Here is a 15,432-nt window from a genome sequence, read left to right on the forward strand (position 1 = left end):
CCCTTCAGACCTGAAGGGGGAGTCCCTTCTGGTCTGAAGGGGGAGTCCCTTCAGGTCTGGGTCCTGACATCTGATTGTACCTCTGAATTCAATAAAGACTGAAAGAATGAGCTGTAATAAACCTCTTGTTAGACATGACTGGCTGTGATGTGAGACGTACGCCTTCACGCCACACGGTACAGTACTACTACTACTACCACTACTACTACTACCACTACTACTACTACTACTACTACTACTACTGCAAAAAAAAAACAAAAAAAAAAAACCCCTAAGTGTCAGAGCTGGTCCCACACACTAACGCACTGCAGGACTCTGAGGTCCACTTATTCAATCCACCACATGGTGTCTGAAGCTGAACGCTCTTCATCAGTCAGCTGAAGTACTGTGTTCAAAATACAGAAGGAGACTGAACAGTGAGGTTTCATCCATCAGTCATCCATCACTGCTTATCCTCTGCAGGGTGGGGTTGGTGGAGGTGGCTGCTGACATAAAGAGACACAATGCTCTTCACAGTTATGGGCCTTTCAGAGCCACCACTTAACCCACGCTGCACGTTGTGGACTGTGGGAGGAGGAAACCCAGCCTGGTCTGGGTCTGAGCTCAAGACCTGCACCACTGCACGCTGTGGCTCAGGTGATGAAACCAAATGGATCTGGATGAAGTGTTATGATGACATTTTAACTTTGCGGGGTTTCGGTGTGTTCTGTAGCCTGTATGAGGTGATATTTATGAACTACTGAGAAGTTCCGTTTGAGGATCCGTTTCAGTGCGTCGGGCTCTTTCAGACTCCTGCCTCTTTAAATGAAAAGCCTGCTAATGAAAATCCACCGTTAGCGGCCTCCCTCCTCCTCCTCCTCCCCCTCCTCCCCCTCTCAGGCCCTCCTGCTCTCTGCCCGGCCGGGCTCTGCAGGCGGATCCGGATCAGCGCAGGCCGTCCGGTCGGTGTGTGTCGGCTCACGGAGCTGCAGGGAGAGAACCAGGCGGCAGGTATTCACCTCACACACTGTTTCCCACCTGTTTCTGCCCGCGTGCCTCGGCTCTCTAATCCCCTCTTCATCCTCATCATCACGACCAGCCGGCTCACGGCTCCTCGGCCCGGGCCACCGGCGGCTTCAGGCCCGACCTGAGCGCAGCGGGTTCAAACTCTGACATTCTGATCTTTTCCAGGATGTACGCTGAGTTCTGAGCACCGAGCGGCCCCGCGGGGATCTGCGGCAGCAGGTGGGCGGTGTCTGTCTGCAGATCACCTGAGATCCGAGGTAAACGCACACCTGTCTGCATTCATGTAGCTCAGCCGTGGGCGGTTTAGGTCCGGCTTCGCTGATCTGTGTTCATATGACGGTTTTGGATTGAATTCTGACACCTGAAGGTTTCTCCCAGCATTGACGGTGTTAACCTGTTCACTTAGAAACATTATGGAGGACAAACAGTAAGAACACGAAGGTCCAAATGATTCAGGAAGTTTCAACAGCAGCTCTGAGTTCAGACTGACTCGGTTCAGACTGACTCGGTTCAGACCGACTCGGTTCAGACGTTTCTGTCCCGCCCGGATGAACACGAGTACAATAACCCACCTCGTCTCCTCCAAAGGTTTAAAGACATGCAAGTGTTTTCCCTCGTGTCCGCCTCCTCAAAGACCAGCAGTCCAGGTGACCACCAGTTACCTTCAGACTCCTGTCAGCTGAATGGAAAGAAGAGGACGAACATTTTTAAAAACTGTTTTTTTATTTTATTTTAAAATTGTAAATGTCTCACTCAAACAGAAAGTTTCTCTTTCAGAAGGTGTCCCATGATGTTTTTAAGATAAACCAGGTCTCAGTGAGGGCAGGTCGACCGGTTCACATGGGAATGAGGTGAAGAACCTCGGCCTGGCCCAGCAGTCCTGGACTCCACCTGCTCCCAGGTGTCCTGCTGACGTCCACCTGAGTGCAAAATGTGTGCTGAAACAGGAAACCTCAGCTTTGTGATGGACTGTGGAGCAGTTAACGTGGCGTCTCTTATCACGGTCCAGTCTGGAGGACACAGTGTCTCTGTGTGATGACATGCAGTCAATAAATCAGTCAGTCCATTGACGGAACATTCAGCTGTCTTCAGAACACGTTCAGCGCAGGCCTTTCACGTGGAACGGAGTATTTTCACTTCGGTAAGGGACCTGAATACTTCCTCCGCCTCTGATGGCTCTGTAGCACACACACACACACACACACACAGAGCATCCTGTTTGTGTGTATCCCGCTGTCTGTATTATTTACCAAAGTGACCTTTAACTGAACAAGGCAGCTCAATTAAGAAGCTGTTTAAAATGGCAAACTATTCACGACTGCTCTGAGGTCAGCCATGTGTTGTTAATGCTGAGAGAGATCCACTATCACACACACACTCACACACACACACACACACACACACTCGGATGGCTGTGGACAGTTCAGCTCTCTGTGAAGGGCAGTGACTCCCATCGAGCCATCGAGTTGACTCAGTTTGTTTTTTTAAACTTGAATCTCCAAAATGTCATGAACTGAAAACAACACTCACAGTCTGAATCTGAGAGCCGCCCAGAGGCTGCGGTGGTCATCACATCCTGACGAGCCCTGAGGGGGGCGCTACAGACGAAAGGTCACGAAAACCTGAAGCTCTGAGGTGGTCTGAGGCGGTCTGAGGTGGTCTGAAGAGGTCTGAGGTGGTCTGAGGAGGTCTGAGGAGGTCTGAGGTGGTCTGAGGAGGTCTGAGGTGGTCCGAGGTGGTCTGAGGAGGTCTGAGGTGGTCTGAGGAGGTCTGAGGAGGTCTGAGGTGGTCTGAGGAGGTCTGAGGTGGTCCGAGGTGGTCCGAGGAGGTCTGAGGAGGTCTGAGGTGGTCTGAGGAGGTCTGAGGAGGTCTGAGGTGGTCTGAGGAGGTCTGAGCCGTCTCCATGTAGGAGCGTTCTCATGTCCTAGGCCTGAGCAGCCTCGATTTCAGCTCGATGAACGTGATGATGTCCACTGGGAGCAAGAAAAGGTTCAGTATTTACTCACGTTAACCCGGAAGGCGTTCACACGTTTGTGCTTCATGTCTGTCGTCTTCATCCCGAGTGTTCGTCTCTGAACCTCAGTCCAGCCTCAGTGGACCAGAAGCTTCTGGGGTGCCGCTCACACCTGGAGGAGAGCTTGTATGGCTGCAAATCAGATAATGTGCTATAAAAGTCAGATATTTTCACAACTAACTAATAACATTTCATCCAGAGCAACGAATTCATCGACTTCCCGTAGCACCAGAGAGGCCGCAAATAACAATTATTTTCACAATTAATCAGTTAATCGTTCATTCCATTAAATGTCCAAGAAATGTGAAACATGCTCATCAAAGTCTTCCAGAGCCAGAGTTTCCTCTTCTGTCCGTGTTGTTTGGTGCAGTGCATCATGGGATGGCTCTCCTCCGCGGCGTCTCCATCAGGTTCCCGCCAGCGACCGAGAAGTCTAAACTTAGCTGGTGATATAACAGGCTGAGCAGATCAGGCTGCTCTGGGATCAGCCGGTCAGAGGAGCCGCTCGGCACTCACACAGACGTGTTACTGACATCCCAACACACCACAGAGTTTCTGTGTGGGCCCCTCAGGGCCCCTGCAGACCTGAGCGGCGAACCCCGTCAGCAGTCTGCTGTAGCCTCCCTGTGGTACGTGTGCTCATCACTTCTGTTTCTGCTCATATAAATGCATTTTATGGTTAAAAAGAGCTTCGTTACTGAAAACAGTTCTGTAGCTTTGTGTGTAATTTGTTTTTGAGCAAACCTCGATGGCAGTGACTTTACTAGCTTGATCGGCTGACGTAGCATCCTGACAGTCTCTGTGATGGAGCAGCTGGCTAACAGTTAGCTGACCCAGTCCTGGTCCTGGTCTGGTTGTATCCATAAATGACGTCAACATTTAACAGATTCAAAAAGTTACCTTCCTAATCAGTTAAAGAGCAGCACTGCATTCCAGCGTGTTGTTGTAAAACTCGAGCGAACAAGACAAGAAAACATGAATAAAATGTGACCAGAAGGTAAAAAGTTGTTTTGTGAAGTTGCAAGTTGATAAATGAAACAGAAAACACACGTGGCGACCCTTTACGTTTCAATATGGACACGACATGAACAAGACAGAACACGGATCCAAAGGCTGAATCTGTGAAGGATTGTGGGTAGTGTAGTTCATGTGATGGACTGCTCCTGTGGTCATTACAGGAAACCACACACACACACTGACAGCTCAGCCGTGTGTGTGTGTGTGTGTGTGTGTGTTGTCACCTGTTGTTAGCACCTGCTCAGATAAAAGCCGTTAACCTGACATCTGTTGGTTTACAGCCAGAGTGTGTTTGTGGTTCGGCTGCTGCGAGCTGTGAAACACGTCGTCATTTCACAGATGAACCCACAAAACGATGAACGAATCGCGCAGAATAAAGGATCTGCAGGCTGTTTGTTGCACCCTTCACACAGATGAGGCAGTTCACAGTGTTGTGCTTCGATGCCTTGCTGTAGGGAACTTGGACGGTGACATGTGGGGGGATTTGAACCCGTGACCCGCTGTGATCATACATGTGCTGCTGACCTTTCCGCTATCGCAGCCACTTAACTCGTGACCTTTCAGATTCGACTTTATCGCCATGAAGATAATGAGACGTTTCCTGGCATCGCCCCTGATTGGGTCCGAGGGAAACCCTGGGCGTAACGGGACGAGGGGGTGAGGGAGGGAGGCGGGGAGGGCGGGGGAGGGCGGGGGAGTCTAGAAGAATCTGCTGTGTCTATATTAGCTCCGGTGAATCACGGCGAGCCTGGCATACCGGGTGTCCCCTTTCACACCATATAAGTCCACCCCCCCCCTTCTCCCTGGGCCCCCCCTGTCCTGCCTCACCCCGCCTCACCCCGCCTCACCCCTCCACCCCCCACAATGCAACAGTGCTATCTGTATCTATTCTTAGGCTGTCACTTCAGCTCCTCTGAGCAGGCGAGTCCTCCTCTTTCTCCTCTCTCAGCTTTTTTTGTCTGCTTCTCATCTTTCTCTCAGATTTTTGGTCGGTGCGTTCGACACGCGTTTGGGTTTGTTTCACCTGTTTGAAATCCTTTTCTCTGTCTGCTTTCAGAGGCTCCTCGGCGCCGGCCCTCCCTGCCATCCCTCCCGCCGCTGTGGGGTTTTAAAACAATTCAGTTTGCCCGCCGTTGTCCAGTTTCGCAGGATCTTTTAATTGTCTGGGAAAATGAGCGCCTACACCGTGTCCCTGCCCGGACCCGGACCCTGGGGCTTCAGGCTGCAGGGGGGGAAGGACTTCAACATGCCGCTGACCATCTCCAGGGTAAGAAACAGCTGACACATTCACTTAGTGGTTTTGTTTGGTGGCAGAAGTCATTTCTGTCTTGAAAGTCTTATTTTCTTTCAAACGAGTGAAAGAAATCTGCTGGTGCAGTAAAAACGTTTCAGTCTCCAGTAGAAGTCAGCTCATTTCTGTAAAGATTTTAAACACAGTGACGGTTCAAAGTGCAGATACTTCAGGTTGACACAGCAGAGTGACGAAAACAGCTGAAACACCTTTTAACACTCGTGTCAGATTTGTTCGCTTGTTGACGAATGACTTGATCACCATTTGGTGGACGGCAGAAGTCGTTTCTGATTCGTTTTGCAAACTTGGCTTGCAGAAACGTTGGGTTTGTCGAGGTTAATAATCGGAGAATTTGAATGAAACCAGTCAAATCAACCTGATTGCCTCTCTGTGCCACCTTAAGCCACAGTGAAGTGTTTCATCAATCGCTGAGCTGAGTGGAGATCAGTGGAGAGAAAACAGTGGAATGATCCTTTAAAGCTGAAACGGCTGCTCCTCGGGTTTGTTTTCTGTTGTTTGCTTCCAGTTGGTTTTTTTCTGTCTGGATGGTTTTGATGATAAACGGATTTGCTGAAACACATGTGGAGTCTGTCGGGGTCAGTCCGGCGGCCCCCGGGGGCCCTCAGCAGCCCTGCGGGACGTGACGCCTGCCAGGATTTGTCAGGGAGGCCGAAAGCAGAGCCGGAGGCCTAAAAGTGGAGCCGGTGTTGGTTTCACAGCGTCGTCAGGGAGGGCAAAGCCTCCTCTCCGCTCCTCCGCCGTCCACAGCGTTTGTGGGCTCACAGGAGATTTGACTGCACCTGTTGTCAGGATGCTGCGATCCCTGACCTTTGACCTTCCCTCTGCTGGCTGCTTGTCGCTCATTTAGACACTGAGGCGTTGAATGTGCTCCTCTTTGCTTTGTCGTGGCTTTAAAAGTCCTCCCCCTGCAGATCAGCAGGTTTAGCTCGCGCATGAAAAGGGAAAACCTACAGCGACGTGCCGACAGGATGTGATGGTTCTCAGAGCCAAAGTCGACCGTCAGGTTAAAACAGAGACGAGCTGTGAGTCGTCATCAAACTGTAAGGAGTTCACTGAGTACACTGAGTACACTGAGTACTTAATGCCTGCTCACCACGGCGTCAGAGTGCAGCGTTGATCACATCTTTGATAAGGATGAGACTGATGGCAGTGAGCTAACACACACACACACACACACACACACACACACACACACACACACACACACACACACTCACACACGGCCATGATGGGAAACCAACCCCAGCTGTTTACAGAGCCACAGGATTCATTCATTAAAGAAAATATTCAGATCCTGTACTACAGTAAAAGTACGAATCCCACTGTACAAATACTGCAAGGCAGTATTGTATAATATATGTACAGTAAAACTATACCTGTATAATCAGAACTACTTTGTACAGGACTGCAGCTGATGATTCTTTGCTGCTTGTTTTCTCCATGAAACTCATATAATAACTTATATTAACAGTGAGACATGTGGTCCCAAAGTGACTCCTTCAGGGTTCGTTCAGTCCAACCAACAGTCCAAAGCTCAACATGATCACAAACACATTCAGAGGATTCAGATCATCCAGCACACGTCTTTACAGGACAAAACACTGAACACGTCATCAATACCGCTGATCAGGTATTGATTGATGGACTGATGGTTCAGCTCTGCTGTGTGAACTGCTGGGGAGTTTAAATTATAAACTTTTCATGAGCTTGTGTGTAGAAATCTTCATTTGTGAAGTAACTGAAGCTGCCAGAGAAACGTAGTGAAGTAAAAGTACAACATGAACCTCTGAGGTGCAGTGCAGGAGAAGCAGGAAGACTCAAATAAAGTACAAGTACCTCAGTGGAGATAAATGTGGTGAGCGAGCTGGTGGGGACATGAAGCTAAATGATCGTCCGGTTAATTTGGCGAGAGCGACTCGGGCGCTTTCAGGTGAGTCAGAAAGGATCCGACTCTTTAATGGAAGGCGTCTGTCGTCATGGTAACAATGTGAGCCCATCAGGGTCAAACACAAGCGCTTTGAGCGATTGTTGCAGCGTCTGCCATCCACAGCTGCTTTACTTTTATGAAGAGTTTTTCCCTCTGGCCTTTAAAGACACCTGAAGGCAGCAGGACACGTCTGCAGCCTGTGATTGGACAGGAGTGCAGTGACATCACTCACACCTCTGCAGAGCGGTCGGTCAGAGCTCGATATGACGTACACGCGATGGATGTGATTGACAGATTATTATTGTTTCCTCTTGGCGGCCATGGAAACTCGCCCTGACAGCAGACGACTCGTTATCAGCAGCGCACAAGACCTGCTGACATTTACTGAAAGCGTCCAGAAAGACTCCTGACAGCCTGCAGTCACACACTCACACACACACACACGCTCTGTGTGCCGTGTGCTGATAATCGCTGAACGGATTCCCCGATGGCGCTGATGGCTTTGTGAACGCGTCCTGCCATTCGGAGCAGCAGGTTCAGCAGCTTCTGCAGGGAGCAGGAAGGGAACAGTGGGATTAACGGGCAGATGAGGCTGAACGAGTCCCAATCTGCTGCCAGGCTGTTAACACACACACACACACACACACACACACACACACACGTTCTGCTGCCACAAATACTCACTGGAGCTCCAAATGTGCATTCATCCGTCGCTGAAAATAGTCCCTGCCAAATGTGCCGTTTGTTGGATAAACGCAGCGGCGAGCAGCTGTTTTAGACACGAACGTAAAGATGAGCCACAGACAGGAAGTGAGACAGGACTGAGAGACGTACTGGCATTTTGACGGACTGACTGGAGAGTCACCTGTGGTGTGAGCGCAGTGAGGCGGCGGCGGCGGCCTCAGGCGTCCCGGCAGGTCTTCGCTCGTGTCTTCACCGCGCAGTAAAGCAGCCTGACATTTGCTGCCGCGGCGACGACTGAAATGTCAGTTTGTGCAGCAGGCGGACGAGGACGGCAGCATGTGAGGGCGTTAAACTCTCAGACTGCGAGAGGACCACACGCACACACACGTTTAGTGAGGCCGCTGAAACGTCTGGACTGCGACAAAGATGGCAGAACAGGCAGATGACGGGTGACGATACGCTGGCGACAAAGTGCGTTCATTTTCACACACAAATTTTTATTGTGAGGAAGAGGCTTTGGACCTCCCACTTCCTTCATGTGTTCCTCCATTCGCTTCTGTGCTCTCCTGATCAATTATCAAATAGATAAAGAAATAATAGATTCATTGATTCCTAAATGCAGGAATGTGTTGAGGACACTGAGGTAAACACTGAACAGTGAGTTTGTAGTCCAGCTTGTCTTTGCTTTTCATTCCAGTCTAATTTATTGTCCATAGTTTTGATTTTGATCCGAGAGCTGAAGCTTCACGGTCTGCGGGAAAGCCGAGCTCTCAGTAACTCGACTCCTGCTGACTCAGCTCTCAGCGGGCCCCTGATCCCTCTGCTTCCTGTTACAGTGAGGTCGTCGTGATCAGGGGATCCCGGTCGGTTTCACGTCAGGGATCCCCCGATCCGCTTCAGTCCTCTCTGGTACAGAATCTGCACATAACACTCGATTACGTGGTCGAGCTGCCTGTTAGAAACAGGTTTTCTGCAGGTGTGGATGGACTACTGAATGGGGCCCCGGGGGCCCCAGCTGGGCCAGAGCCTCTGTTTGAGGTGAGTGTTAATACTCCTTGTGTGAAGGTCTAAGAGACACAAAGCGACCAAAGAGAAACGCGAGACGCCTGTTGACCCAAAATGACTGCAAAGAGACGATGAGGTGAAACGTTCACGTGAGGCAACGGGCCATGAAAACAACACTTTTCAAAGTCTGTGTGAGTGAACGTAACCCACTGACAACACGGAGCGTCTGTGTCAGTTGTTCCTGCAGCCTCCTCCTGCAGCTCCTGAAAGGCCTGCAGTGTGGCAGCGAGCTGCAGCGGCTGCTGACAGGCTGAAGGCTGTTTTTAGCTTCTGAAGGTCAGTGAACCTGCACACACACACACACACACACACACACACACACACACACACACACACAGCCTTATCAGTTACCTCTCTGCTCGTCCGTCTCTGTCCACGTCCACTGTTTCAGTCCCACAGAGTCTCTGCTGTCAGGGCTGCGTGGCTGATAAATTCCAGCTGCGCTGGACGCCTGCAGGTGAATCCAGCCTTTACTTTTGATACTTTACTTGTGTACTTTTATTTAACTACAAGAGTATTTTTACGTTGTTGTGTTGGTATCGTCCTCTGCAGTGGTTCACATGTGGATCTTTAAACCTCATGGATGCCAAAGTGCTGATGTGTCGCGCTGTGACTGTGGTTTAGCTGGTTGAACTTCCTGTCTGGTAAACAGGAGGTTCGAATCCCAGAAGACCAGAATAAATTCATCACTGTCGACCACCTGTTCGTTCCACGTCTAGTTTCCGTCTGCTCCGACCCTCCGAAAGGTGTGGAGCAGCACGCGTGATGTTTTCGGTCAAAAAGCTGAGCCTGCGTGGAGCGTATGTGGGTCAGTGTGAAGGGCTCACAGTGAAAGTAGGCCACCCTGCAGCCCGGACAGGCCTCACATTGTTCGAGCTCAGCGAGCAGCTTCCTGAAAGGCGGGCCGTAAAATCGTTTGTTCGCTTTAATCCGGCCAGCGGTGGTGAAATCAGCTGCACTCAGCAAACAAACATCACGCTTTAACGTGACGTAACAGAAGATGGGCTCAGCACAGAGCTCAGCCCTGCTGGGGGGGAAGGAAGTGAGCTGAAACCAGACTTCATTCAGGCACTGCTGGGATTTGAACCCAGGATCTCCTGTTTACGAGACAGGCGCTTTAACCAGCTAAGCCACAGCGCCTCAGTGTTGGTGTTTCATTTCATTTCATTTCATTTACGACGAAACATCACATAACAGATACGACCTGAAACTCGTTGAACCCAGCACCTTCTGCGTACTGGGCAGGAGCTTTAACCAGTCAGCTGGCTCGTGGTAACCAGTGAAGCTGAAAGGGCAGCAGAGCTGTCTTTCCTTCGCTCTTCTGACAGCTTCTGTGTTTGTGATTCATCTGACGCTGAAGGAAAAGCTTCAGAAGAGGCACAGCTGGGATTTGAACCCAGGCTGTCCTGTTTACGAGACAGACGCTTTAACCAGCCAAGACACAGCACCTCTGTGAGGTGTGTTTCAGAGGCTGGAGGTTCTTTGTCTTTGATCAAAACAAGTTGCCTGCTTGACTGAAAATGAAGCAAGAATACTTGAAACGCAGCCACTGACTGTCTGATGCCTGTGGAGGTTCAGAGCTTCACCTCCAGGGGGCGACGTTTCCCCCACACACATTAAAACCCCATTCAGGACGCATCACAGCACATTTAACCTTCCCCACCGTGTGAGCGTGTGTGTGTGTGAGCGAGAATGTGTGTGTGTGTGTGTGTGTGTGTGTGTGTGTGTGTGTGTGTGTGTGTGTGTGTGTGTGTATGTATGTGTGTGTGTGTGTGTGTGTATGTATGTGTGTGTGTGTGTGTGTGGGTGTGTGTGAGCGTGCGTGTGAGGTTGTGTGGGTGTGAGGTTGTGTGGGTGGGTGTGTGTGAGTGTATGTGTGTGTGTGTGTGTGTGTGTGTGTATGAGCGTGTGTGAGCGTGTGTGTGTGTGTTGTCAAAGGTCACGGCGTCGGACTGGCTCGCTCTGGTGGGTGGAAACAGAGGGGTGATGGAGGAGTGGGTGGATGTTGGTGGTGTTGACACTCGGGCAGGAACACGTGTGTGTTCAGTCACAGACGTGAACCCGCTGCAGTGCTGCAGCGTGAGGTAACGACGCCGTTTTACCGCCGTCCTGCACGTGGTGTCAGCACGTCCGTGTCCGCTGGCGTCAGTCCAGTTGTCTTCGGGTCCAGGTCTGAGATGTGGGCCTGAGACAAACAGAGGCCACAGTCTCGTGTTCTTTCAATCCGTCCTCTCACGTTGTGTGACTGAAGGTCGTGTCCGTAACCAAAATCCACTGATGCGGATTTTCAGATTAAGGGCTCTTTAGCGGGCTGACGAGTTCCTGCAACCAGTAACTTATTGATTAATTATTCACCCATTTGATTGATTGTTTCATGGAAACCCTTTTCCATGCAGCTTGTCCTCATTAAATGAGTGACCGATGCAGACTGACGTGTGCGCTGACCTGTGGTGTGTGTGTGCTACAAACCCACATTCAGGATGAGGACACGGAGTCAGAGGAAGTCTGACGGCTGATTAAAGCTTGTCTTTGTGTTTGGACAGATCACTCCGGGCAGCAAGGCGGCGCAGGGTAACCTGGTCCAGGGAGACATCATCGTGGCCATCGATGGCGTCAGCACCGAGGGGATGACTCACCTGGAGGCCCAGAACAAGATCAAGATGGCCAACTACAACCTGGCACTCACCATGAGCAAGTAAGGCGGAGACGCGTCATCAGCTTGTGTCTTTAAAAACAAACCTCCACCTTTGCTTTTATCTGCTGCATTCTTATATTTATCATAACTGAGGCAGCAGGCTGAGGGGCTAACAGCTGATCATGGAAAGATAACTCGACAGACATGAGGGATTTGGCTGAGGCCCCCGCGTCGTTCCAGGAAAAGTCCTAAGCAAACAAATGTGCCTACTTATTGCTGGTGGGGCTTCGGTGCAGTTCACTGGGTCCACCTGTCACGGTCCTGTTCCCCCCGATGGCTTTGGAGGGAGACATCGTGTCCTCCCTGCGGCCGCTAACTCGTCTTCTCTCAGAGGACAAATCCTCCGTCTGCAGCTGAGTGAGAGCGGCCGATTGGTTGGTGTCGGTCGGGTCTCTGACTGTCAGGGGGCTTCAGGAAGTGACGGCTGATGAGTCATGTGACCGGTTCCTCCGTGCCGCACCTGCGGCTGTAGTGCAGGTGGCCGCGTGCGGTTCACCGACCAAACCGACGTGATGACACGACTCAAGCCCAGCTGACGTCAGAGAGAAATACTTCCAACCCGCTGTGGGTTCACACGAAACAGTCGAGCCGAACGTAAAGATGGAAAAGCAGCGACTCTGTGAGGAAGCCCACGTGTTACTGATGCCGGTCAGACCAGGTCCACAGAGTCCAGTGTGGAGTATTGTGGTTAACTGTATCGAAAGCCTCAAAGCTTATTGGCGCACAGATTTGTCTTAATATCATCCAATGCTTTTCCAAAAGCCAAACAGCGACTGGACGCTGATGACCAAGGAGGTCATAGTGGACTACAGGAGGTCCAGGAAGACCGATCACGCTCCCGTCTGTATACTTGGGGAGGCGGTTGAGCGGGTGGACAGCATTAAGTTCCTGGGCTTCCACATCTCCTCTGACCTCTCCTGGTCAGTGAACACCTCACACCTGGTGAAAAAGGCCCAACAACGGCTCTTCTTTCTCAGGAAGCTGAAACGGACTGGACTGTCTACTCTACTAAACCAGCACCAACAGACTCAGGGACAGCTTCTTCCCCAGATCTGTTAAAGCAATAACCCCCCTACAGTGAAACACTCACGTCCCACCCCCATACAGGACCTCACACACACACCCTCCCCCGTCTATCTGCATACACACACACAGCATACACATAGTCTGGCACTAAGTGCACTTTGTCTACCTCATTTTGTATTTTATATTTTTATGTTTTTTTTCTTAGGTGTGCAATTTTAATTTTCTGCTGCTATTTATAGGTGTGCTTTTAAGCTGAGAATCTGCACAAAATTTCATTATGCTTACATAATGACAATAAAGACTCTTGAATCTTGATGGATGGCGAGGACGAGCAGCGTGGTGAGAAACGGCGTGAAAGACGTCTGCTGCAGAGGCTGCTGCTCCTCGTACCCCGACGCCGCCTCACATCAGGACATCTGATAAGTCCACTGAGGAAATGAATGTCGGTCCCCGCGGCGCTCGCAGCACAGTCTCATCACTGCAGACCCTGTGGGCGATGAAGATAAGACTCCCGTTTATTATTGCAAAGTGGACTTTGAGGTCTGCGTTGGACCGCAGCACAGGGAGGTCAGAGGTCACGTGACGCTCAGCAGTCTGACCTCCGCTGACCCCTGTGATGAGAACACACACAGCGGAGAGAAGACACTCGCGCTTTCTGAGCTTCGTTCAAGCACAACATGTGCAGCCTCTCGTCACCTTTGAGTGGGGCCCATCCAGTCCAAGAGGATGTGCTCGCGCTTCACCTTCAGCTTACCTGACGATGACCCGAGCAGAGCTCATCACATGTTTGTAGCCATAATTCATGAATTCATGTGCCAGTTCTGACAAAACTCAAACCCAAATGTGTGCCAGGTAAAAGCCCAGAGGTCAAAGGTCAGCCTCACTGTGACATGATCTTCAACTTATTTTTGTGATCAGGAACCAAAGCGAGAAAACAAACGTGAAGCAGCACAAATAAATCTGACGTACTGTGAAATGTTTTCATCTTTTCGCACCTGGATCAGCACCTGCGTCTGTCCTCCTGCAGGTCGAAGCGTCCCGCCCCGATGATGACCCCGAGAATCGATGCCGGCGCTGTTCCCATCATCCCCCATCAACAGGTAACCCATGATGCGTTTCTGCTGCTGCGAGCTGGACTCAGATGGTTTATATTCTCCCGCTGCAGGTCGCTCAGGTAAAGCTAATTATGGAGCTGCGTCATGGAGCTGATCTTCTGTTAATGCACAACCTTTTGGCAGCACACAAGTGCTGATGTTCTCCCTGAAAGCACCAAAATCTGGACGAGTTAAACTGGGCAAAGGTGGACGAGCTCTGCTGAAAGAAATACACTCACACACACACACAGATGTCTCAGTCTGGTTCAGCATAAGGAGTTGGCGCCTCCTGGTGGTCACAGACAGACTCTTGAACACTGCTGGGTGTAAAGCTTGCTGCTTTCAGCCACTCAGACAGATGTTGTTGATTCTTTCATTAAGTTCACCTCTGAGGTTTGTGTGACACCAACACACATCAGCTTTAAGCAGCAGCAGATAAGATACTGATAATCATAATGTACAGTAACACTGAAATTAACAAGAATTAAACCGAAACATAAACGCATTTACAGAACAGTGAAGAGATGAAGGCAGCAGAAATACTGATGTCAGTGATTAATAAAGAAGACAGAAATATCAGGCTTCGATAAATATTTAAATAAGAAGAACATATGGATCAGATATTGATTGTTGTTACTCAACGCTCTGCACCCCCCTCCGTCCCGTCTCCTCCCCTCGACTCCCCCATCTGAAGTCTCAGTCGGTGCAGGTGAACGGCCGCCTGTCTGCCTGCAGTGCCTCCTCCAGGCCTGCGGGGGCAGCAGACTCTCCCAGGGAGCGAGCGGCGGTCAGCCCCGCTCAGAGGAAGCAGTATAACTCACCGATCGGCCTGTACTCAGAGGAGACTCTGATGGAGATGGCGGCCATTCAGACGGGGTACGTAGAGACCAGGAGGCCCGAGGAGACGCTCGTGATGATGTGGAGGAAACGTGGCGGGAGTTTCTCAGCTGCTCCTCTGAGACTCCCGCCATGTCCACCGACACGTCAGCAGAGCGCAGGCTCCTCGATGACCTCAGCTCTGCTGAACTTAACCACGAAAAGGAGGAGAATCAGAACATTCAGCGTCTCCCAAAAACAAAAATCTGAGCACAAACACAAAATGAGCTGCTGACCACCTGCTCACACTGACCAGCACACTAATACACACGAGTCTGACACACACACAGAGACACACACACACTGTCTCACACACAGAGACACACACACACTGTCTCACACACAGACACACACACTGTCTCACACACAGACACACACACACACTGTCTCACACACAGAGACACACACACAGACACACAGACACACACACAGAGACACACACACACACACACTGTCTCACACACACACAGAGACACACACACACACACACTGTCTCACACACACACAGAGACACACACACACACACACTGTCTCTCACACACACAGAGACACACACAGAGACACACACACACACACACACACTGTCTCACACACAGACACACACACACACTGTCTCACACACACACACAGAGACACACACACACACACAGACACACACACACACACACACTGTCTCACACACAGAGACACACACACACTGTCTCACACACACACACA

The 15,432-nt window shown here is 50.7% G+C and overlaps 1 protein-coding gene and 1 non-coding gene across 4 annotated transcripts in view; one reads left to right on the forward strand and one right to left on the reverse strand.

Moving 5' to 3' along the window:
* Window positions 1-829: 829 nt before the first annotated feature.
* Window positions 830-15,432, forward strand: part of LOC124066157 (LIM domain-binding protein 3-like) — a 28,233-nt gene continuing 13,630 nt past the window's right edge. For 2 of the 3 annotated variants that reach the window (XM_046402346.1, XM_046402347.1), the window contains exons 1-5: window positions 830-990; window positions 1,171-1,262; window positions 5,094-5,303; window positions 11,568-11,719; window positions 13,773-13,845. In XM_046402346.1, coding sequence (XP_046258302.1) covers window positions 5,208-5,303; window positions 11,568-11,719; window positions 13,773-13,845 — 321 coding nt within the window. In that variant the 5' untranslated portion in view covers window positions 830-990; window positions 1,171-1,262; window positions 5,094-5,207. Of the gene's footprint in view, window positions 991-1,170; window positions 1,263-5,093; window positions 5,304-11,567; window positions 11,720-13,772; window positions 13,846-14,533; window positions 14,716-15,432 lie in introns of all 3 variants that reach the window. The other variant, XM_046402348.1, reaches the window with a different exon arrangement.
* Window positions 10,091-10,164, reverse strand: trnat-cgu. The gene has a single exon. It is a non-coding gene; the product is annotated as a tRNA-Thr (tRNA).

This window comes from Scatophagus argus, chromosome 10 (genome assembly GCF_020382885.2).
Source record: "Scatophagus argus isolate fScaArg1 chromosome 10, fScaArg1.pri, whole genome shotgun sequence".
NCBI lineage: Eukaryota > Metazoa > Chordata > Actinopteri > Scatophagidae > Scatophagus > Scatophagus argus.